Source organism: Callorhinus ursinus, unplaced genomic scaffold (genome assembly GCF_003265705.2).
Source record: "Callorhinus ursinus isolate GAN/ISIS: 27379988/994484 unplaced genomic scaffold, GSC_fseal_2.0 scaffold3, whole genome shotgun sequence".
Taxonomy (NCBI): Eukaryota; Metazoa; Chordata; class Mammalia; order Carnivora; family Otariidae; genus Callorhinus; species Callorhinus ursinus.
In genome coordinates, this window is record NW_027397065.1 from 11,668,962 (window position 1) to 11,692,656 (window position 23,695).

Sequence of the window (23,695 nt, forward strand, 5' to 3'; positions counted from 1 at the left end):
GCAGATGTCAACTATACTAAAAGCTTAATTTTAAACATGTAAGCTGAACACCCACGTGCCATCTGACCAGCACCTCATCAGAGAGATACGGTACTCTCTGACTCTCTCAACCTGACAGTTTAGAAAAGGGAAATTATGTATCTAGGGCTCTGTTGATATCACAAAACACGAGCAAATATTCCTTCATATCTTGTAAGTTCTTTCACTATTTCCTTACTATGCTCTGCACATGGCGACAGGCTCCCCTGAGATCTCTATCCCACCCTTCGCCTCCAGTCAGGCAGATTTCATCTCCTTTCCTCTCAAAACGGCCCTGCTAAAAACATACTAGTCCTGTTTCACAGATCAGTTGGAATGATGGGTAGAGGAGAAGAAAAGGGTGCAGTAAACGGGATAAAACCATTGTAAAGTACTCTGGTTGTCAAAACAGTTTAAAATTTGTGCTATTTTTAGAAGTTTCTTTTTTTTTGGTAAATAGGAAAGCAGTATCACTTTATTTTCCTGAGCAATAAATAACAACCACTAACTCTGCAATTAAATCGTAACCACTGACCATTTAAGTATAAGGAAGCTACAGTACCATGTAATCACAGGGTAACTATCTCGTTATTTCTGTCTTTGAAACTAAACCCTCGTCATAAGTTCTAAGGGCTGTATGTTACATGGTAATTTGTTTTTTTTTTTTTTAATACTTGGTAACTTCAATAACAGGTTCTCAGTGCATCCACTTATTATTTATACCGTACAACTCTTCCAGCTCCCGATTTGCATGAGAGAAGACATAATACCCTGATGTTGGACACAGAGTGAAATGATACCTGTGCCTCAATGAAAACATTGTATAAAATTGCTCATTAGTGCACTGACATATTGAAATAGTTTGAAACCGGAGGTGGACTCATTTTCAATCTCTCTGTTTACCTCAAGGCAAATAAGGAGAGTGGGCTGCTGCCGAAAGAGGGGAAGATCAATACTTTTGCTCTCATGTCAGGCTGCCCGCGGCACCACCAGAGCCACCCAGGCACCCTGGCACCACCACCTTCTCGCGCTTGTTCTGCTCACTGCTGTTTGAAGTACGTCCGGTTTGGAAAACCCTACACGAATGCTCTTGCAAAGAGAAAAGCTTTCTGGGAAGGGCCTCTAAAGGAGGGATGAAATGGCCTCAGAAAAAGTGGAAAGTCCTTTAAGAGAGCTTCTGAGCTAACTTTCTCTGTTATGGCAACATTTATTATGATAATAACTCCGGCATATACAGAGCCACAGGAACCTTGGGCGTCAGGGAGTAGACAAGAGTGACTCCACAGAATAATACTCCACTCTGTTTTTCCCAGTACTCCATGGCGATCAGGACAGTCGGGAAAAACAAGAATCATAAGCTTCGATCCGGAGGAAAGGGCAAATTGGGAAAGCTAATGAAATCGGGCTTGACTGATGAATTTCCTTTAAAAACCCTGATTATGTTTTATTAAGATATTATAAATGTTTCACCCTGCCCTGAAATCAACTTCAAGGAATTTTAAATATTGGCGCTTACAGATAATCGATGGGCTTGAGGGGAAGGGAAACTGATGAAGCCTGATGATGAATAATTTTAATTGGTCCTGGGTTTGGTTATACTGGGAATCATTAGGCTTTAATTTAGTAGAAATTTGGGATTTCAAAACATGGGCTAAATGAAAATAGGGAAGCTATAAATGATCAGATGGGTCTTAAAGCACCTTCATAAGAACATACAACGAGAGGGCAAAAAAATATGTACAAAGAACAAAGTGGCTTAAAAAAAGACATTTAGCAAAAACAGAAATACAGTAAGAAAAAAAAAGTGCAGGAATACCCACAACCGGTCCCTTTGGAGAAAAATATAAAGTTGCAGCATTTTGGCATAATCTCTTTGACTTTTCATTATATCCCGTTATATTCCAACTTAGATAGCACATGCTGCAGCTCAAATTAAGTTATTTTTACTTTTAAGCAGAAGGAGAGCTCTGATGTCTAGCTCTTTCAGGTTTTTAAAAAATGTTTCTCCTAAGTACAAATTCAATATTTAAAAAATATTATCCTAACAGCCTTCGTGTGTTAGTAATGCCAAACTCATGTTTCTAATTAGCCAGAAAGCAGGTAGGCAGTAAAACATATTTGTGTAAAAAGGAGGGATAGTAAACTTAACTTCACACCTCATAAAAAGCTTTGTAGTCATCCCAGTGGTGGCTCTCAGAATCCTGTAAAATGCTTGTAGCACAAACTCTGACGCAGTAGTCCGTAACCTGAAACTGGAGAGTGTTGATGAATTCCTGATATCTTTGGACAGGCACCAGGAATACGGGTCTGTTCAGAGGGAATGATCAAAGAGACAGAGATTTAAGGCCTGTGCAGTAGACGGTAACAATCCCCAGTACTACAAATGGTTTTGATTATTAGATATCAATCATTCATTTCCTCCTAATGCTGAAGTCTGCATCCACATTCACTTTCCAAAAAGGAAAAAAAAAAAAAGCCGGTCTTTGTTTTGCAAGTCCTTTGAAAACGTACATCTGCTGTTCCACAAATATGCACTTCAACTTGAGACAAACTGCATTGTCAATACATCATTCAAAAATAAAAGTATTCTTTGTAAGCCTATTATTAGAGATCAGTGCATTATTTAGGCATTAGGGTATCGTTATTATAGAGAACAACATGCATTTGTCAGAACTAACTTTTATGAAGCTATCACATGTCCCAAAAACATACTCTTTTTGTTTTAAAAATTGTAATTTTGTAGATGTCAATTATCTCATAAACTGTTTTAAAATATTCTGCAGAAATACTGTGATTTCTGGCACATTTTGTTTATTAATTCAAGTGTGATTCACCGTATCTGACTACTTACGGGAATTAAAGAAATATCAGAGCTATATTCTGCATCAAGCCAAATTTATTTTACTTTTATCTTTAGTTATTTATATCACACCTTCTTATGCTTTCTCTCCTAACCAAGGGACTACAAATGCTGCGTCAGGAATACCGCAGAGATTGTCGGACTCGGGCTGGAAAGCCAGGTCCATGTGGTCCTTTGCAAGAGGCTGTGCTGTCTCCTAGAGGGTACAAGGGTCACTGGAAAGACCATGTGGTCATCTTTATCCTATTTCCAGAAAATACACAGTCTTTTTAGACTACAAATACATGAGAAGCAAGACTGCCAGATGCTTTCTGCTCAAATATTAAGGACAGCTTATTACTATACAGATGCTTTGAAATATGTTTACATTGGTCAATAGAATAGAAGGAAAATGCATTTATTCTCTATATAAGTCCTAACATCCTGTTTGCTTAGAAACAAAAGAGAGAAGTGCCTATGTCACTACTTGTATACAAGGGACAAAAACAAGCTTAGTTTTCCTTTCCAGGGTAGTCAGTGTGGTGTGCCTTACAAAATGGGAGGTTCTGTTTGGTCAGGTCATCAATAGCATGCAGAAAATCGTTGCTCCCGATCGGAATATGGAAAATGTATGGGTTTCTCTCTGGAATAGGCCTTAGAAAGAATAGCTGTCTTTCTTCCTAATCTATGTATCTGGTCTAATCGATCCCATGCTCCACCTTTTTGACATGTTCAAGTTAAAACAAATGAACATAATTCACCATGTTCATTGTAATTTTCTCCTTCTCAAATATTATCATCAAAATTTCACTCCAGTGATATCCAAAGATTACACATTCCTTTAAGCATGGCCATCAACTTAATGTAAATGACACTCACTTCTTAGTATTTTCTTTCATCAAATCATCATACTGCGTAAAATGCTGGAAGACACAGACTGCTGTGGAGAGCAGCGTGTGTAAGTTTGTCAGGGGTGCTTTGGCAGGGAACTCCTTGCCTCTCTCTTGCAGTCTCGCCAGGACAGCTGTTGCCACTTTACAACAGGCCTCCACAAAGTTTGCTCTAATTTCCTGGAAAGAATCATCTCTGCATGCCAGAGCCAGTGGAAGCATTGTGTCAAGTTTTTCCATGATGTCAGAACAAAACTAGGGAGAAATAAATGTAGCACTGAGTTATTTGTACTCTGACAGCACCGTGTAATTTATGTACAGGGGAGCCAAATTCCTAAATAATGAATTTGGCATCAAGCATAAATATAATGACACAACGTTATAATAATCAATTTCTCAGTTTCTTGTAGAAAGTTAAATGTTTTATGTCTATAAGGAAATACCAAAAGGATGCTTCTCTATATATAACCTTCAAAACTTATGCTTTCCAGACCGAAATTATGAAAAACTCATGAAAGGGCTTTACATGACAATGCTTTATTTGTAGTTAATAGAACTTGGAAAACATGTATCCTTGATATTAATCTGTATTATTTTTGAACTTATTCTGGTTTCTTTGCTGAATTTTCATAAAGTATCTTCTTATTAATCACCACCTATACATAAGGTCTATCAATTTATTTTAAATAATCTAGAAGCATCAGAAACAATATCACATGGCATCTTCTTATTGGTAAGGAGTCAGCAACTTTCAGAAGTGATGTGACTGGCTTTTCAGTCGTTATTATGAATCTACTCTTTCTCAATGGCAGAGGAAGTAGGAGGGATGGGAAGGCAATACTAGCCTGCACTCCCAATTTGCCAACAGTCTTCCCCGGGGAATGTTCTAGAGCCTCAGGTTGGCAGTAGCCAAATAAGGAGGCCATCTTTAAGAATGCTCTTTAAAAAAAAAAAAAAAAGATTTTTATTTATTTATTTGAGAGAGAGAGAATATGAGCTGGGGGAGAGGCAGATGGAGAAAGAGAGGCATACTCCCCGCTGAGCGGGGAACCCCATGTGGGGCTTGATCCCAACCCTGGGATCATGACCTGAGGTGAAGGCAGTCGCTTACCTGACTGAGCCACCAAGGCACCCCAAGAATGCTCTTTTAAAAACATTCCAATCATAAGTTGCTGAACTCGTTGTGTGCTTAATACTGAGTAACTGTATTCATTTATTTGCATAATTACTTCCTATTTTCTCAGTATGCTCTGTGACTTTCAAGGCACAAATAAAGATGCAAGATGGATGTTAACGAAATAGAATGTGCATTAGCATGTAAATAAAGATTTAAACGTTGCCTAGACCAATAAAAGACAGTAATTCCTTCAACCTCCTCAATTTTTCGGGGGAAATCATTCAAAGGTATAGCCCAAACAAGCAGTTTTCCCAGCTCCCCACGAAGTCACAGAAGCGTCTGCTTTAGGGACCTCAGACTCTTGGAGCAACAAGTTGGCCACAGGTTTCAGTCTTTTTTGCTAGCAGTGGCTGTGGCCCATGGACACCAGAGAAGAAATCTGGTACTGAGTTGGATACCAAGTATGTGCCAAGAGACTCAACAACTGTTCTATAGGTTCCCTTTGCAATGTCTTATATATATTTTTTAAAATTTATTTATTTGAGAGAGAGGAAGAGAGAGTGAATATAAGTGTGGAGGGAGGGACAGAGGGAGAGAATCTTCAAGCAGACTCCCTACTGAGTGCAGAGCCCTTTGCAGGACTCGATCCCACCAACCATGAGTTCATGACTGGAGCCAAAACCAAGAGTCAGATGCTCAATCAACTGAGCCACCCAGGTGCCCCGCAACGTCTTATATTAAAAAAAAAAAAAATCTCATTATGCCAGTCGACAGTTTGAAAGGATTTCATTCGACACTTGCCTTTGCAATTTTCTTTGGTTGATCCTCCTCAGGAAACACATGACTGTCTTGCCAAACTTGCTGCACATTTACAAGGGTCATAGCATAGGTTATAGCCAAAGACCTTTCATTCTGTTCCTGTTGGAGAATTTTTGTGGAAAAATCTTCAATTGCTGTTGTTATACAATGTGCCATAGGAAGAGACACTTCTTTAAATGCACTTCGCCAATAAAAATCTAGTGAAATAGCCTGAAATATAAATTTATATGAAGTTATATTAATCTTAACTCAGCAACAAGTGTTCATTTTGTTATAGATATAAAATTATTACTTTCTTTCAGCTTTTGAATATAGGTATTCTTTGGTAAATGGCAAAAACCATTCTTACAACCTGAAAAATATTACCCAGTGAATAAAGCAATATACAAAAACATGTGTATTCTTTACACAGAGTAATATACTGGCATTTCATTTTAATTCATCAGTGGATTTAATCAAAAACTTTTTTCAAAATCTAATCTTTTAAATATAGTTCAATAAAACTATCTTTATGAGAGTTAAAAGTTACATTTTCTGTTTATCACATAAAGCAACCTTTAAATTCAACAGATTTAATAAAGCCTAAATTAGATTTTTATAGTCTTTTTTGTAGTTTATTGTTAACAAGTATTGCAACATAAGACAGGATTTAATATTCAATTTTTTATTTCTTTTTCACTCTCAGAAATCCAGACAAGCCAAAAAAGAGCAACAAGAAATTCCTCAGAGAAATTAAATCAAGGCACCTTTCTAGAGTTTTACTTCTTTAGAATTTTACTCAGTTTCTTCACCCACAAAGTGGTAAGCAGCGCTACTTTTGTTCCAAGAAATGAGGAATTAAAATTATCTGCATTGCTCTGTGTTGGGGGAGTGGGAGAGGCTGCAGGGAATGGAGGCTGGTGGTATTTTATCTTCTTTTTTTCTTGGGTTCTGGGCTCAATATAATTATGAATGTATACTATTCCCAAGTCCTCTAATGTTCTCTTAAGTATTAAAAAATTACAGGTAGTAGGTGAACACAGGCTTAGCATTAAATTTTCCCTGTTTCAATGTAATCTTGCTTACTGTAATAATTCACCTACTCCAACTTCAGAGGACCCTAGGCTCAATATGCCTGACTGAATTACTTATTTTTCTGGATCTCAGTTTTTTGGTTAGAAAAGTAAAAGAGCTGATTCTGAATGATTTCTATGGTTTGTCTCAGTCTAAAATCACTGAGATTATGATCATTAGCTTACTTTTCCTATACATACATTCCAGTCAGCGTTTATTTAGTGCTTTCTGTATATAATGATTCATCTTCCAGAGCTAAAATTCTATATAATTCTATGACTATAATCAATAATCAAATCTAGAATCAAAATCTATGATAAAAAGGTAGCTCTCATTTTCATTACGTATATAATTATGTACGTATATAATTATGTATGTGTATTTCTTTCTAAAGTATATTTGAACCTTTAACATCATAGGGCCCGAAAACACATTTCTCATCTTATTTTTACATAAAAATTAGTTAATAACTGAAACTACTCAGCTCATACAATCTCCTTCCTTATAAGTGAAACTTCAGAAGGGCCACAGGTATAGTCCTCTGCCCTAACAGTATTTTCTTGGGACCCATTTATGATAAAAATGTAAAAAGGAACTTACCTCCATGAAAATTAAAAACAACAACAAAACTCTGCCTCTTGTTCTGCCCACCAGGGCACGTCTACTCATTAGAACCATTCATTCATTCATTCAATCAATCAAGGAAATATGTTCTGGTGAAAATTGCCATTAATTGCCATGACCTCAGTGACAATTCTGTATTTTGTGCAATGATGATTACCTTTGCCTGTGGTAATTTATATGTGATTATAATATCTTGACCCATCTGAATTCTCTTTTCAAAATACAGAAAACCAAGCACATTAACAGCTGCTCTTAAAAAGAAAACTGGGGTGCCTGGGTGGCTCAGTTGGTTAAGCGACTGCCTTCGGCTCAGGTCATGATCCTGGAGTCCTGGGATCGAGTCCCGCATCGGGCTCCCTGCTCAGCAGGGAGTCTGCTTCTCCCTCTGACCCTCCCCCCTCTCATGTGCTCTCTCTCTCTCATTCTTTCTCTCAAATAAATAAATAAAATCTTTAAAAAAAAAGAAAACTGGAAACTTTTACTACTCAAATCAACTCTTAGAAGGCTGTTTTCATGAACTACTACTTGCCTACTTCTACTCTTCCCATCTGATGTTTGGTATCACACATACCCAGTTAGAATAGAGAATGTTTACTAGTTGATCCAAGAAGAAAGAAGAAATAATGTGGCTTTCTGTTCTGTGCACAAAACAAGATACTTATTGAATGCCCTTCTTCTATTACCTGGAGCTAATTTCTTAATACCTACGCTGATTTTTGGCTAAGGCATAATATATAACTTTCCATTTTCCCTATTATTTCCCTTCCTTTCTATATTAAAACTGTTAAAACTCTGGGGTTTTTGCCCTTTTATTTTTTTAAATTTCTTTTTAAAGATTTTATTTATTTATTTGACAGAGAGTGAGAGAGTACAAGCAGGGGGAGCAGCAGAGAGAGAGGGAGAGGCAGGCTCCGGCAGGCTCCCTGCTGAGCAGGGAGCCTGATGTGGGGCTCGATCCCAGGACCCTGGGATCCAGGACCCTGGGATCATGACCTGAGCTGAAGGCAGACGGTTAACCAACTGAGCCACCCAGGCACCCGTATTTTGCCCTTTTAAATGTTTACCTGCTATATCAGTCAAGATCCATTCAGAAAACAGAAACCATGCTAGGTATTTCAAAAGGAAGAATTTTAATGTAGGGTGTTAGTTACGAAAGTGATGGAATTTTGAGGAGCTGAACATGAGATATGAAGCAAGACATATTAACAGAGTAGGAAGCCACTGCCACTTCTAGGGCTGGAGGAACAAGAAAAGGGACTGTATATGGGAGTGTGGTTCCTGGGGCCACCAGTCTAAGTTAAAGGTAAAGCAGACATGACAGGTGGAGCTGTGTGTTGAGAGCAGGGTCCATGGAGGAGATGAGAGTCACAGCTACTACTAGTGATGTTTCCTAAAACAGAGAGAGGGAAAGAAATACTCTGGTTTCTCTCTATCCACCCTCTAGTCCTCCATCACTGCCTTCCATGGGCCCAAACTTCCCGGAATCCTGGAAGGCTAGTTCTCTATAACACAAAGCAGAGCGGGGGAAGAGTAGTAATGGATCTGAGAACAGGCAGAGACCAGTGGATTATTGATAAGCACTCTAAAATAAGAAACCAGTTAAGCTCTTTTTTCCTCTTTCCTTGCCTTTCTAATGTCCATTTTCTCACTTTCAACAATTACTTACAGCCCAAATTCTCAAAGTGTAGACGGTGAACTAGGATAAGAACACAGATTTCTTCACTTGCAGCACCCTACTTCTTCCAGGAAACACTGTGCAAGAGAGCGGCGTCCCAACTAAATTCAATTTTTGCCAAAACTTATAAGCTTTTCAACCAGGAATATTTTTCTTCTTTAGTGGCAAAGGGTAAAACTCAAGACATTTTGATTCATAATGGATTTATAGACATATGATACTGTTTTATATGAGTAGAAATTAGTACACTTTTTTCCTCATTCACCTCTTGCACTGGTAGCAATTGTTCTGAAGGAACTCCGGTTTCACTTGCTCTAGGTTTCTCTATTACAACTTCTTGACTGGATGGATCCAAAATTCCTATGCAAGAGAAAAGAAAACAAACACACAAACATACATTAAGAAAAACAAACCACACCAGATGGAATTAATAGACTCAGGTTAAAATTAATGATGTAGAAAAGCTCTATCCCTAGTATATACACACATATACATATAACAAGATGCACAGAACACAGTCAACAAGACATAGGGTGATGTCACCATTTACAGTAACTATAGGATCAAAATATGGAGAGCCCCTTTCCATACATAAACTTGATGACATTTATATGCTATTTATATTCATATTTGATATACATGCATATATAATATGTAAAATATAGATCCCTTTGTCATTAATATATTTTCATGCTGATAACGTAGGATAAGAGTATAAAGTAAGGGATGCCTGGGTGGCTCATTCGGTTAAGCATCTGCCTTCAGTTCAGGTCATGATGCCAAGGTCCTGGGGTCGAGTCCTGCATCGGGCTCCTTGCTCAGTGGGGAGCCTGCTTCTCCCTCTGCCTGCCACTCCCCCTGCTTGTGCCCTCTCTCTCTCTCTCTCTGACAAATTAAAAAAAAAAATCTTAAAAACAAGAGTACAAAGTAAAATTAATTTCCTTGTTCATTTAAAAATTTAACTTCTCAACTGAAGAATGGTGCATTTAAGAAATGGTGATGTTCCTTAGCATATTAATATTTCTTTTCTTGAAATGAGGAAGAACAATAGTACATGGGTAAACATCAGCATATCAGGAAAAATTACACTATTAATAAATATATCAATAATCTACTGGAAAAACACAAACCCTGGGATAAGAAATGATCTTTAGCTCTCAAAGTGGAAATATTTCCTCACCTTTATATCTTTTAGAATTAAGGAAGTCTTTTCCATGGGGGAAAAAATAGAGCTACAAAAATGTAGTAAAAAATATGCCAAAAAGAAACTTTCCTCTTTTCCAGTAAGGTTCTATTAATTATAGTTAATTTGAAATGAATGAGTTAGCATTTACCTTTTGTTTTTGCTTAGACTTGATATATGATGATCAATTATAAACTTTGACATATTTTTTTTTATTTTAGAATCTTAAGAATTGGTTTCTGCTTATACCCCGAGCAAACAAATTACAAAATTTTACCGATTCTTATCATTAGGACTTTTGACTGATATAATCATCTCAAAGATGTGAAATGTTTTTGCTTTTAGTTTTTTCTAAATGTGGCTCTATGCACTGTGAATTGTGTAAGACTGTTGAATCACAGACCTGTACCTCTGAAACAAATAATACATTATATGTTAAAAAAAAAGAGAAGAAGAAGCTAGCAGGAAGGGAAAAATGAAGGGGGGGAAATTGGAGGGGGAGACGAACCATGAGAGACTATGGACTCTGAGAAACAAACTGAGGGTCCTAGAGGGGAGAAGGGTCGGGGGATGGATTAGCCTGGTGATGGGTATTCACGAGTGTATGTACTAAATGGAGCACTGGGTATTATATACAAACAATGAATCATGGAACACTACATCAAAAACTAATGATGTAATGTATGGTGATTAACATAACATGATAAAAAAATAAATGTGGCTCTATGAGCATAATCATGAATGATTCCTAAGTAGTACAATTTACAAAAGCATTCTCTAGAAAGGTAAATACTCCATTTGATAAGTGATAATATCCTTTTTGGAAATTTTATCAGAGTTTATGTATTGTGAGGAAAAGTTTTCCTCACCTCCAGCATTCTTTTTTTTTTTTTTAAGATTTTATTTATTTATTTGACAGAGAGAGACACAGCGAGAGAGGGAATACAAGCAGGGGGAGTGGGAGAGGGAGAAGCAGGCCTCCTGCCAAGCAGGAGCCCGATGCGGGGCTCAATCCCAGGACCCTGGGATCATGACCTGAGCCGAAGGCAGATGCTTAACGACTGAGCCACCCAGGCGCCCCCCTCACTTCCAGTATTCTTAATCATTTTGGATTTGTGAACACTTCTGAGAACTTGATAAAAGTGACAGAATACTCCATCCAAAATGTACAATATGATTGCATGGTAGGTGTGCACAGACACACACACACACACACACACACACACACACACACACACACAGTATTGGGGATTCCCAAGCCCTCTTGCACAGTGCATTTGTGAACCCCAAGGGCCTGTTGACTGTAGTTTAAGAATCCTGCTTCATTTCTCAACACACACCACAACATAGAGAGGGTTTTAGATCAGTGTTATACCATTTAACCTGAAATGCCTTCTCTCTCTTTTTTTAAAAAAAGATTTTATTTATTTGACAGAGAGAGTACAAGGAGAGCGAGCACCAGGCAGAGGGAGAGGGAGAAGCAGGCTCCCCAAGGAAGCGGGGAGCCCAATGTGGGGCTCGATCCCAGGACCGCAGGATCATGACCTGGGCCAAAGGCAGACGCTTAACTGACTGAGCCACCCAGGCGCTCCTAAAATGCCTTCTCTATGGCTTGCATTTTACTATGTCTTTAAAAAAATGGTACTATAAATATTTAATTCTAATACTGAAATAAAATCCAGATTAGTGAAAGATTTTAAATAAAGAAAAATGAAACTATAAGGCTATTAAAAGAAAATATAGATTATTTTTTAAAAGATCTATGTAGAGAAGATTTTTCAGAAGGACACAAAAGCAGAAGCCATAACAATTCTGTATAAAAAATTCTGCATAAAAAAAGTATCATTAGCAGTCAAAATAGATGTGACAAACTGACTTGGCACTCTTTCTCAAAATGTCCATTTTTTTTTAATTAGTAGACTTTATTTTTTAGAGCAATTTTAGGCTTAGAGAAAAATTGAGCAGAAAGTACAGAATTTCCATATACTCCCTCTCTCTCTGCCCTCAGTTCCCCTATTGTTAACAGCTTACATTGGCGTGGTATATATATATGTATGTGTGTGTGTGTGTGTATATATATATATATTTATATATATTAAAGTAGACTCCACACCTGGTGAGGAGCTCACTGCAGGGCTTGAACTCATGACCCTGAGATAAAGACCTGAGCTGAGATCTAGAGCCAACTGAGTCACCCAGCTGCCCCTGGTGTGGTATATTTTTTTACAGTTGAGGAACCAACATTGATTATTACTACCTAAAGTCCATAGTTTACATTAGGATTCATTTTTTATTAAGCTTTTATTTTAATTCCAGTATAGTTAACATGCAGTGTTATATTAGTTTCAGGTGTACAATACAGCAACTCAACAAGTCCATACATCATTCTGCGCTCATCAGGACAAGTGCATTCCTTAATCCCTATCACTTACCTCCCCTCTGGTAACTATCAGTTTGTTCTCTTATAGTTAAGAGTCTGTTTCTTGGTTTGTCTCTCTCTTTCTTTTGCTTGTTTTGTGTTTGTTCCTTAAATTCCACACGAGTGAAATCATATGGTTATTTGTCTTTCTCGGACTGATTTATTTCATTTAGGATTATACTTTCTAGCTCCATCCATGTCATTGCAAATGGCAAGATTTCATTCTCTTTTATGGTTGAATAATATTCCATTATATATCTCACATCTTCTTTACCCATTCATCAATCAATGGACACTTGGGCTGGTTCCATAATTTGCTATTGTAGATAACGTGCAATAAACAGGGTTGCACGTATCCCTTTCAATTAATGGTTTTGTATTTTTTGGGTAAATCCCCAGTAGTTTGATTACTGGATTGTAGGTTTTTTTTTTTTTTTTATTTTAACTTTTAGAGGAACCTCCATACTGTTTTCCAGAGGGGCTGTACCAGTTTGCATTCCCACCAACAGTGCAAGAGAGTTCCTTTTCCCCCACATCCTCGCCAAAACTTGTTTCTTGTATTTTTGATTTTAGCCATTCTGACAGGTATGAGGTGATATCTCATTATAGTTTTGATTTGTATTTCCCTGATGACGAGTGATGTTGAGCATCTTTTCATGTGTCTGTTGGCCATCTGAATGCCTTCTTTTGGAAAATGTCTGTTCATTTCTTCTGTCCATTTTTTAATTGGATTATTTGTTTTTTGGGTGTTGAGTTTTATAAGTTCTTTATATTTTGGATACTAACCCTTTATTGGATATGTCATTTTCAAATATCTTCTCCCATTCTGGAGGTTGCCTTTTAGTTTTGTTGATTGTTTCCTTCGCTGTGCAGAAGTTTTTATTTTGATAGAGTCCTAATAGTTTATTTTTGTTTTTGTTTCCCTTGCCCCAGGAGACATAGCTAGAAAAATGTTGCTAGGGCCGATGTCAGAGAAATTACTGCCTATGCTCCCTTCTAGGATTTTTATGGTTTCAGGTCTCACATTTAGGTCTTTAATTCATTTTGAAATTAAGGATTCATTCTTTGTGTTGTGCATTCTATGGGTTTTGCCAAGTGTATAATGTCATGTATCCGCCATTACTGTTTCTTACAAAATTATTTCACTGCTCTAGAAATCTCCTGTGCTCCATCTATTCACCTCTTTCCCCCTTTCCCTTCAACTACTGATCTTCTTACTGTCTCTATACTTTCATTTTTTCCAGTTAAGAGCCTGTTTCACACACACACACACGGTACTGGGGATTCCCAGGCCCTGTTGCACAGTGCATTCATGAACCCCAAGGGTCTATTGACTGTAGTTTAATATTTCATTGTCTGGATGCACTACAATTTATTTATCTATTCATCTACTGAAGGACATCTTGGTAGATTCTAAGTTTTGGCAATTATGAATAAAGCTGCTATAAACATTAATGTGTTGGTTTTTATGTGAACATAAGTTTTCAACTCATTTGTGTAAATACCTGTGAGTGTGATTACTAGATAATATAAGACAGTGTTTAGCTTGTAAGATACAATGAAATCATCTTCTTGAGAGGCTACATACAGTATTTTCCATTCCCATCAGCAATGAGAGTTCCCGTTGCTTCACATCCTTGTAAGACTTTAGTGTTGTTCCTGTTTCAGATTTTAGCCATTCTAACAAGTGTAGAGTGGTATCTCTTTGTTTTGCTTTGCATTTCCCTGATGACATATGATGTTGAGCATCTTTTCATATGCTTATTTGCCATCTGTATATCTTCTTTGGTAAGGAGTCTGTTCAGATCTTTTGCTCATTTTTTAATTGAGTTTTTGTTGTTGTTTTCTTGTTGAATTTTAAGTGTTCTTTGTATATTTTGGATACAAGTCCTTTATCAGATACGTGTTTTGCAAATATTTTTCTCGGTCTATGGCTTGTCTTTTCATCCTCTTAACTACCATACCTTTTCACTTGGCAATTTCACTTTAGAAATTCACTGTCCAGGTATGCATGTGCACATTTAAGACAAAGGTCAAGGAAATTTGTGCAATCATTGTTCGTGGTAGCAAATGAAGAAGAAAACAGAACCCTAAATGCTCATCAATGAGTAACAGGTTAAATTATGGTACATGTGCCATTGAAAAATTATTCACATATTAGAAAGAATGAGATCTTTTTATATAACTGTTAATAAAAAAGAAGCTCTGCATAGTATGACAAGATTTCATGTTATGTTAACATGGGGATATATACAAAAGTAGTTGTCTCTGGAAAAAAAACCAGACAACTGGAATAGAAAAAGACTTAATTTTCACCATATACTCTTTTGTCTTGTTAAAAGTTTTACTATATGCATCGACTACTATTCAAAACAAATCAAAGGAGAAAAAAATAATAAAGATTAAATTGTTAATGACATGAAGGGACAATGCTTAGATTCTTAATGTCATCTTACTTTTCTACAGAGAGCTCATAAAACCAGCTAATTTAAAAAGATATTTAACTCTGGAAAAATAACACTAGTTCAAACTACAGGCTTTGTGGATCTATTTCTGGAAATAACTATCTGCCATTGTGCAGCTTTGGTTTAAGACTTAAAAAAAAGTTAATTATCTTATATTTATCATTTCATTTCCAAATACATTATGCTTATTCACTCAAAGTAACATGCTTTGATGTTTATACAAACAATTTGCCCATCTTCAAGATGAATAAGAAAAAAAGATAAGCTTCCCGAGACTTCTTTTGCCAGTGAGCAATTCTACAGTAAGATCGAAAATGAGTTATCAAGCAGTTACGATAACTTTCAGAATACCATCTTTTCCACCCCAAATTAAAAAGAATTAAGAAACCTAATCCTATATAAAGAGCAAAAGGTATTTTTAAGGCAGTATTAGTAAAACTGATTCTAGACTAATAAGATACCCCGTGGTTTTAATGAATTGTGGCATTTTTGTATTTGTTTGGAATTCAAAATGGTCAATATCAAAATTTGGCATTGTCCAACTTTATGAGCTCTGTGAACATGTGACAAATTATTTCATCTATTTAAATATATATTGAAAACTCTATATACACTTACTAGCATTGCCTAGAGAAGTAGCCCATTTTTGGCTCATCACTCTAAATCATACATATTTGTATGCAGTCAACACTGGTTTCGTTCAGAGCATGCCCAGATTAAGGACGTCAGTAGAGTGCAGAGGGTCACAGGAAAGCCAGCTGCTAAACACGCTCCCCCTAAAGAGTTCGCTGTGGTTCATTTTACATTTCTGGTTAGTTTCCACACTGCCGCTTTCTTTCATAGAGAGTAGAGCTTGGCAGTACTTCCCTGTGACATCCACTTTCACACCCAAATTGGTCTTCATAGGCTCCCATTGTGTGCACTACAAAGCAACTTGCCTTGTTGGCAGCTCTAAGTGGGAACTACAAGTCTTTCTTTTCTTCACTGTTCTTTTCTGGCTCACAAGCAACCTCCCACCAAAAGCTGAATCTGTGGAAGAGACTACATCCAAGAGATAATACTATGAAAAAGTATGAAGAGAAGCCCAGGCGGCCACCTTGCAAATTTCCAATGTGGAAGCCTTCGACCTCTCTGCCCAAGAAACAGCTAAAGTCCTAGTGTAATGAGCTTTACAAACCCTAGGAGCCTCTTTACCTTAACTACATACGCCTCCCTAATACAATCCCTTAACCATCTAGCTAAGGAACTCTTAGAAGCCATTTGACCCCTCTTAAGACCCCCTAAGAGTACAAACAATCTTTCAGAAGATCTGAAATCTTTGATTCTTCTGAGACAAACCCTAAGTGTTCTTCTTACATCCAATTGAAGCAGCCATTGCTCTTTGTCATTGCTGGGGCTAAAGAAAAATGAGGGCCAAGAAACCTCCTGGTTTAGATAAATCTCAGATGCCACCTTTGGAAAATTTGAGGAACTGCCCGAGGAACAGCTGTATTCCAAAGGAGCATTAGAAGTGCCCCGTAAATCAAACCCGAGGCCACTCCAGAAGATATGATCACCTAAAAGAAATACCACAAGGTACCATAACAGTCAAATAATGTTGTATCATTTGCTGAAGTGACCAAAATAGAAAACCATCAAGTCATGACCAAAAAAAAAAAAAAAGTAAATAAATATAATGACTAAATATCTTTCTTTCTCTGAAACTACTTCTTATGTCTCTACAGAATCTACTGCATCATATTCAAATTACTAAGAGCACTGCCAATTTAGCCAAATTGTCAATATAGTGGTAAACATCAAAGTAAAAAGTAAAATATTTAGTTAATCATCTTTATATTTTCTCTATGTGATGTTAAGCACCTGGATATTTTTAAAACATCTGGACAATAAGGGGAAAAAAAAGCCCTCATTTTCATCACATTGTTTTGGTTACATGGACATAGTAGGCAACTCTTTCCAAGATCTTTATTAGCAAAATATGCTCCAATCAAAAGAAACACACAGGAAACCAAATGACTTGATGTTTTTTTCCCTTATTCCCTCATATACAAGATTTCCAAGCAAAACATTAACTATCAGGATAACTTAAGATGCATTTGGTTTCTTTAATCAGCCATTTCAAGGAATCTTTTCCTTCCTGATTTAAGAAACCAATGCTTTTGATAAGAATTCATTAAGTTGGCTACACTGAATAAAACATTTAAGTTTTTCTTGACAATTCCCCTCAAGATCATTCTTTGCAGGGAGCCATTTATATAAAGTTATGTCAGATTAAATAAATCTTAGCTTTGTTATAAAAAATATGAATTTCAACAATGAAGAACACATATATCACATGGGGATGGTCTAGTACTTAAGACATTTCTTATACTTGTCCTTTAAAATTCCTTCCACGTACATTGTTCAATAACCCACAACTGTATTTCTATAATACATTCTTATTAATGTGAATTTGAAGTTACTTTCGTCTGCCATGCTGCTTATATAATAACAAATTTGAGTGAGGCAGTATATTGTAGTATAATTATATATTTTCTCTGTTGATTATATTCAATAATGGTAACTATTTCCCTCAAATGTATTGAAAGTCTCAACACTGCTTGATCTTAATCTAAATGAGTTGAACCAGCTTTTTCTTTTTCTGAAATCGGTATATCAAACCTTTGCTTCAATTGTTGGCCATTTGAGTTTTGTATCTTTATAATACTTCTCTAATACAATTTTAATTTTGAACCTATGCTGCCTTTAAAGAAATAAAATTCTTAAAATTCACCTAATTTCTCTAGAGCCTGGTCTAGGACCAAAACAATATGAGTCCCAAGAGGTAAGAGTCTAAATGTGTTGTAGCCTGTTCTATTTCTTGATCCACACTTCAGAGAAGATCTGCTAGAGATGTGGATGAAAGATGCAAAATCTTAGCCAGGCATGATGGATGAGTAGCAACACCAAGTGTCAACTGCTTGAGGCAATGACATGTCAATCAAAAATTAGGATGGCATATTTATCTACTCATCTCTCTTCAACCCAGTCAGTTTAATCTAGAAGATCCTCTAGGGTTCATATTATCTCCTAATTAAATCTACTTTTTCATTCTTTTAATTTTCTTATTTTCTGTCTTTTATTTTTATTATTTCCCTATTGGACTTTTTGTCAGTGTTAGAAACCTGAAATCCACCTCCATTTTTCTTCAAATTATCTCCAAGTTTGAAAAAATGATCTACTTGATAATTTAGTAGTGTTACTTAAACTTAATCTGACACATAGAAGGCCAATAAGCTATGCTTAATATAAAAGAAACTTCAACCCTGTAACTTTTCCAATATTATTTACCCAGGCAAAATAAATAAGGAGATAAAAAAGTAAACATATTAAAGTAAATGTAATTCCTTACTAAGAATTCGAATTTTGAAATTTTCCGATTGATTGCTAATCATTTGGTTCCCTCACTTTATTTTGCAAATGAGGCTACAAGCTATTGTCCTTAAAATGACACATGGTATCATGCAAAAGAGAACTCTGTGTAGTTCATTCTGATATAGATGAAAATATTTATAAGTATAGATATGAACACAAAGAACATACTTTCACTATTATGCCTTTGAATTCCACCTTTAATGTTAGAAACATATCTTAACATACATGGCATAGCTTTCTTCAAAAGGATTTTGTTAAGACTAACTAAACTTAAAATAACATATAATTAGAATTATTTATATAACAGCTCACCTTTATTGTTTGTTACCTACTAGATATTCTTTTAAGTACATACATTAAATCATTTAATTCTCACAACCCTGCATAACATATTGAAATTTGAAGCATGTAACAGGAAAAGAAAACAAAGAGAAAGTTAGTTTAGTTCTACACCATCATTTTGAAGATGAGAAAACAGAGTCTAAGGTTTGCCCGAGGTCATCTGGCTGCTAGCAGCAGAAGAGGAGCTACTAGATCATCCAGTATGCTTTTTTTTTCCCCATAAGCCAGGCTGTGTTTCTCTGAATTAAAAAAAAAAAAAATTAATCTGATTTCATTTAAAGATTATTAACCAGAATTGACTTACAATGCTTTGTCAATTAGAATTATGGAATTTACCGTATATAAAGATAAAAATGTAATTTTATGGTATGCATTATAGTTAACATTTATTTAAGGAATTCTATCATGCTTTTTTTTTTCCAAGTAATAGTATAGATTCAGTGGCAGGAAGTGAACACAGAGAGAATAGATTTACAAATTTAAACAAGAGAGCATGTTACCTGAAATATTTCTGGGTGTCTTGAGTGATACAAATATTTCTTCCAATAATTCTTCAACATTTTTTTCCAGTTTCAAGAAGGATTTCATGAGTTGCGATAAGAATTTGAGTTTATCAAAGGAGAGGAAAAAGTTTCTTCCTTTCTGTGGGCATTCGGGAGTTACTGTGAAAAGAGATCAATACTATTACATTTGTACATTTTATTTGTTTTCTCAGCAAATACCGAAACAATCTATGTGATTCTATAAACCATCAAAACTAATAAGATCAACAATTAAACCAAGTTTATTCTTTAAGAAATGCACATAAAATCTCCTATGAGTGTCTTTTCTTTTGGGAAGCTGGAGATGAGTATTCTGTTTGATGAAAATATGACAATTAAATAATTATATTAATTCTCAGAGTTATAAACTAGAATGTGATTTGTTTGTAAAATCACATCTTACATAATTCTATGTTTTAAAAAGTCTGGCACAACTTGAATCTAGGCACGAGGAAACCCAAACCGACAGAAATTCTACAAAATAGCTGGTCTGTACTCTTTAAAAGTGGTATGTCACAAAACACAAAGACTACGAAATTTTCTAGTCAAAAGGAGTCAAACAAGATATGACAACTAAAATCAATACATGATTGGTATTTTATTTTACTTTATTATAAAGAACACAATTGAGTTAATTTGGTGAAATCTGAGTAACATCTACAATCTGATCCTCTTATTTCATGATTATTTATTTTCTGATACGGATAACTATACTGTGATTATGAAAGAAAATGCCCTTGTTTTTAAGAAATACACCTGGGGAAGCCTGGGTGGCTCAGTCAGTTAAGCATCTACCTTCTGCTCAGGTCATGATCTCAGGGTCCTGGGATGGAGCCCTGCTAGGCTCCCTGCTCAGTGGGGAGCCTGCTTCTCCCTCTCCCTCTGCTGCTCCCCCTGCTTGTGCTGTCTCTCTCTCGGTCAAATAAATAAATAAAGTCTTAAAAAAAAAAAAGAAATACACACTTAAGTATATAAGGAAAAATATATGTAATCTATTCTCAGTTCAGGAAAAAAATGATTTTCAGAGAGAGAATGCATTTGAGGAATTTTTTGAGGAATCTCAATATTTTTATTAGCATTTGAAGTATCTCGATATTTTTTGTAAGTCTGAAATTAAAATAAAAATTTAACTTAAAAGAAAAAATGACTAGACAAAGGATTTAAGTTTTTTTTATTTTTTCAAGATTTTATTTATTTATTTGACAGAGAGAGACACAGCAAGAGGGAACACAAGCAAGGGGAGTGAGAGAGGAAGAAGCAGGCTTCCCAGAGAATAGAACTAACGTCACCAAATGGCACTTGGGACCAAGTTTTCAAGAATTTAAGGAATTCTTCCTTTATTATTGTCACTTCTTAAAACATGTATTTAAGAACTACCTTGAGGCTTAATGACAAATTGGAAAATTTGTAAACTCTTATAAAGTAAGCATAAAGTGCATTTGGTGAGAAAATACCAAGAATGCCACTTAGAAATAATGTAAGGCCTGGTGATTTCATGTGAAAAAAATTACCTTCATCACATGGATTTAAAAGGAAGTTTCCAAAAAACATACCAATGTAAAGGGTAATCCACCTCACTTCAGTTAAACTTTAAAATGTTGGCATCAGACTTTTAACTATATGATAGGGGTTTTTACTGAGGACCAAAAATATCATGGGATCTTTGCAGATAATCTGAGAGAGACCTCTCAGCCAACTTAAACTGTGGAACTGAGTCCTGTTCTTAAAGAGTAAAACAAAGCTTAAAAAAAAAAACCACAAGTACCTACAAAAACTTGATTTCATCTCTAAATTGATGTTAGGCCTGCATACATTAAAGTCCATCTCTAAGTAGCACTGCTCACACTCAGCATTCTTCCACAGGTGTGCCAGAGAACACAAACATGCATAATCAGCATAATCAAGGTGTGGCCATGAAAATCATGACCCAAAGATGAAAAGAGAATAAATATATTGTGCATCATTTAGCTGTTGCTTGATTCTCATCTTGCCCATTTGATTTCTTTTAAGTTCTGCTCATGTGGTTGAAGGGGCTAGTTTAACCTTCTAAATCTTAAAGATATCTCTTTGGGAACAAAAATAGGAGCTGGTTCTTTGAAAGAATTAATAAGATCGATAAACCCCTGGGCAGACATACCAAAAGAAAAGAGAAATGACCCAAATCAACAAAATCATGAATGAAAGAGGAGAGATCACAACCAACACCAAAGAAATACAAACAATTATAAGAACATATTACGAGAAACTATATGCCAGCAAATTTGATAATCTGGAAGAAATGGATGCATTCCTAGAGATGTATCAACTACCAAAACTGAACCAGGAAGAAATAGAAACCTGAACTGACCTATAACCACTAAGGAAATTGAAGCAGTCAACAAAAATCTCCCAACAAACAAAAGCCCAGGGCCAGATGGTTTCCCAGGGGAATTCTACCAAACATTTCAAGAAGAATTAATACCTATTCTTCTGAATTATTTTTTTTTAAGATTTTATTTATTTATTCATGAGAGACAGAGATAGAGAGAGAGAGGCAGAGGGAGAAGCAGGCTCCCAAGGAGCAGGGAGCCCGATGCGGGACTCGATCCCAGGACCCTGGGATCATGACCTGAGCCGAAGGCAGACGCTTAACCATCTGAGCCACCCAGGCGCCCAATACCTATTCTTCTGAAACTGTTACAAAAATAGAAATGGAAGGAAAACTTCCAAACTCGTTTTATAAGGCCACCATTACCTTGATCCCCAAACCAAAGACCCCATCAAAAAGGAGAATTACAGACCAATATTCTTGATGAATATGGATGTAAAAATTCTCACCAAAATATTAGCCAGAAGGATCCAACAGTACATTAAAAGGATTATTCACCACGACCAAGTGGGATTTATCCCTGGGCTGCAAGATTGGTTCAATAGCTGCAAATCAATCAATGTGATACAATACATTAATAAAAGAAAGAACAAGAACCATATGATCCTCTCAATAGATGCAGAAAAAGCATTAGACAAAGTACAGCATCCTTTCTTGATCAAAACTCTCAGAGTATAGGGATAGAGGGTACATACCTCAATATCATAAAAGCCATCTATGAAAAACCCACAGCGAATATCATTCTCAATGGGGAAACACTGAGAGTTTACCCCCCTAAGGTCAGGAACACGGCAGGGATGTCCACTGTCACCATTGCTATTCAACATAGTATTAGAAATCCTAGCCACAGCAATCAGACAACAAAAAGAAATAAAAGGTGTACGAATCGGCAAAGAAGTCAAACTCTCACTGTTTGCAGATGATATACTTTATGTGGAAAACCCAAAAGACTCCACCCCAAAACTGCTAGAACTCATACAGGAATTCAGTAAAGTAGCAGGATATAAAATCAATGCACAAAAATCAGTGGCATTCCTATACACCAACAAGACAGAAGAGAGAGAAATTAAGGAGTCGATCCCATTTACAATTGCACCCAAAACCATAAGATATCTAGGAATAAATCTAACCAAAGAGGCAAAGAATCTGTACTCAGTAAACTATAAAATACTCATGAAAGAAATGGAGGAAGACACAAAGAAATGGAAAAATGTTCCATGCTCATGGATTGGAAGAACAAGTATTGTGAAGATGTCAATGCTACCTAGAGCAATCTACATATTTAACGCAAACCCTATCAAAATACCATCAACTTTTTTCAAAGAAATGGAACAAATAATCCTAAAATTTGTATGGAACCAGAAAAGACCCTGAAGAGCCAGAGGAATGTTGAAAAAGAAAAGCAAAGCTGGCGGCATCACAATTCCAGCCTTCAAGCTCTATTACAAAGCTGTCATCATCAAGACAGTATGGTACTGGCACAAAAACAGACTCATAGATCAATGGAACAGAATCGAGAGCCCAGAAATGAACCCTCAACTCTATGGTCAACTCATCTTCGACAAAGCAGGAAAGAATGTCCAATGGAAAAAAGACAATCTCTTCAACAAATGGTGTTGGGAAAATTGGACAGCCACATGCAGAAGAATGAAACTAGACCATTTCCTTACACCACACACAAAAATAGACTCAAAATGGATGAAAGACCTAAATGTGAGACAGGAGTCCATCAAAATCCTAAAGGAGAACACAGGCAGCAACCTCTTCGACCTCAGCCGCAGCAACTTCTTCCTAGAAAGATCGCTAAAGGCAAGGGAAGCAAGGGCAAAAATGAACTATTAGGACTTCATCAAGATAAAAAGCTTTGCACAGCAAAAGAAACAGTCAACAAAACCGAAAGACAACCGACAGAATGGGAGAAGATATT

At 36.2% G+C, this 23,695-nt stretch overlaps 1 protein-coding gene across 9 annotated transcripts in view; it reads right to left on the reverse strand.

Moving 5' to 3' along the window:
* The window catches only part of KIAA0825 (KIAA0825 ortholog), a 413,115-nt gene that overhangs the window by 284,861 nt on the left and 104,559 nt on the right, over positions 1-23,695 (reverse strand). For 8 of the 9 annotated variants that reach the window (XM_073888176.1, XM_073888171.1, XM_073888172.1 and 5 more), the window contains 5 exons: positions 19,359-19,520; positions 9,301-9,395; positions 5,666-5,893; positions 3,737-4,002; positions 2,175-2,325 (listed from right to left, as the gene is read on the reverse strand). In XM_073888176.1, the coding sequence (XP_073744277.1) occupies positions 2,175-2,325; positions 3,737-4,002; positions 5,666-5,893; positions 9,301-9,395; positions 19,359-19,520 (902 nt within the window). Of the gene's footprint in view, positions 1-2,174; positions 2,326-3,736; positions 4,003-5,665; positions 5,894-9,300; positions 9,396-18,695; positions 19,098-19,358; positions 19,521-23,695 lie in introns of those variants that run through there. The other variant, XM_025866783.2, reaches the window with a different exon arrangement.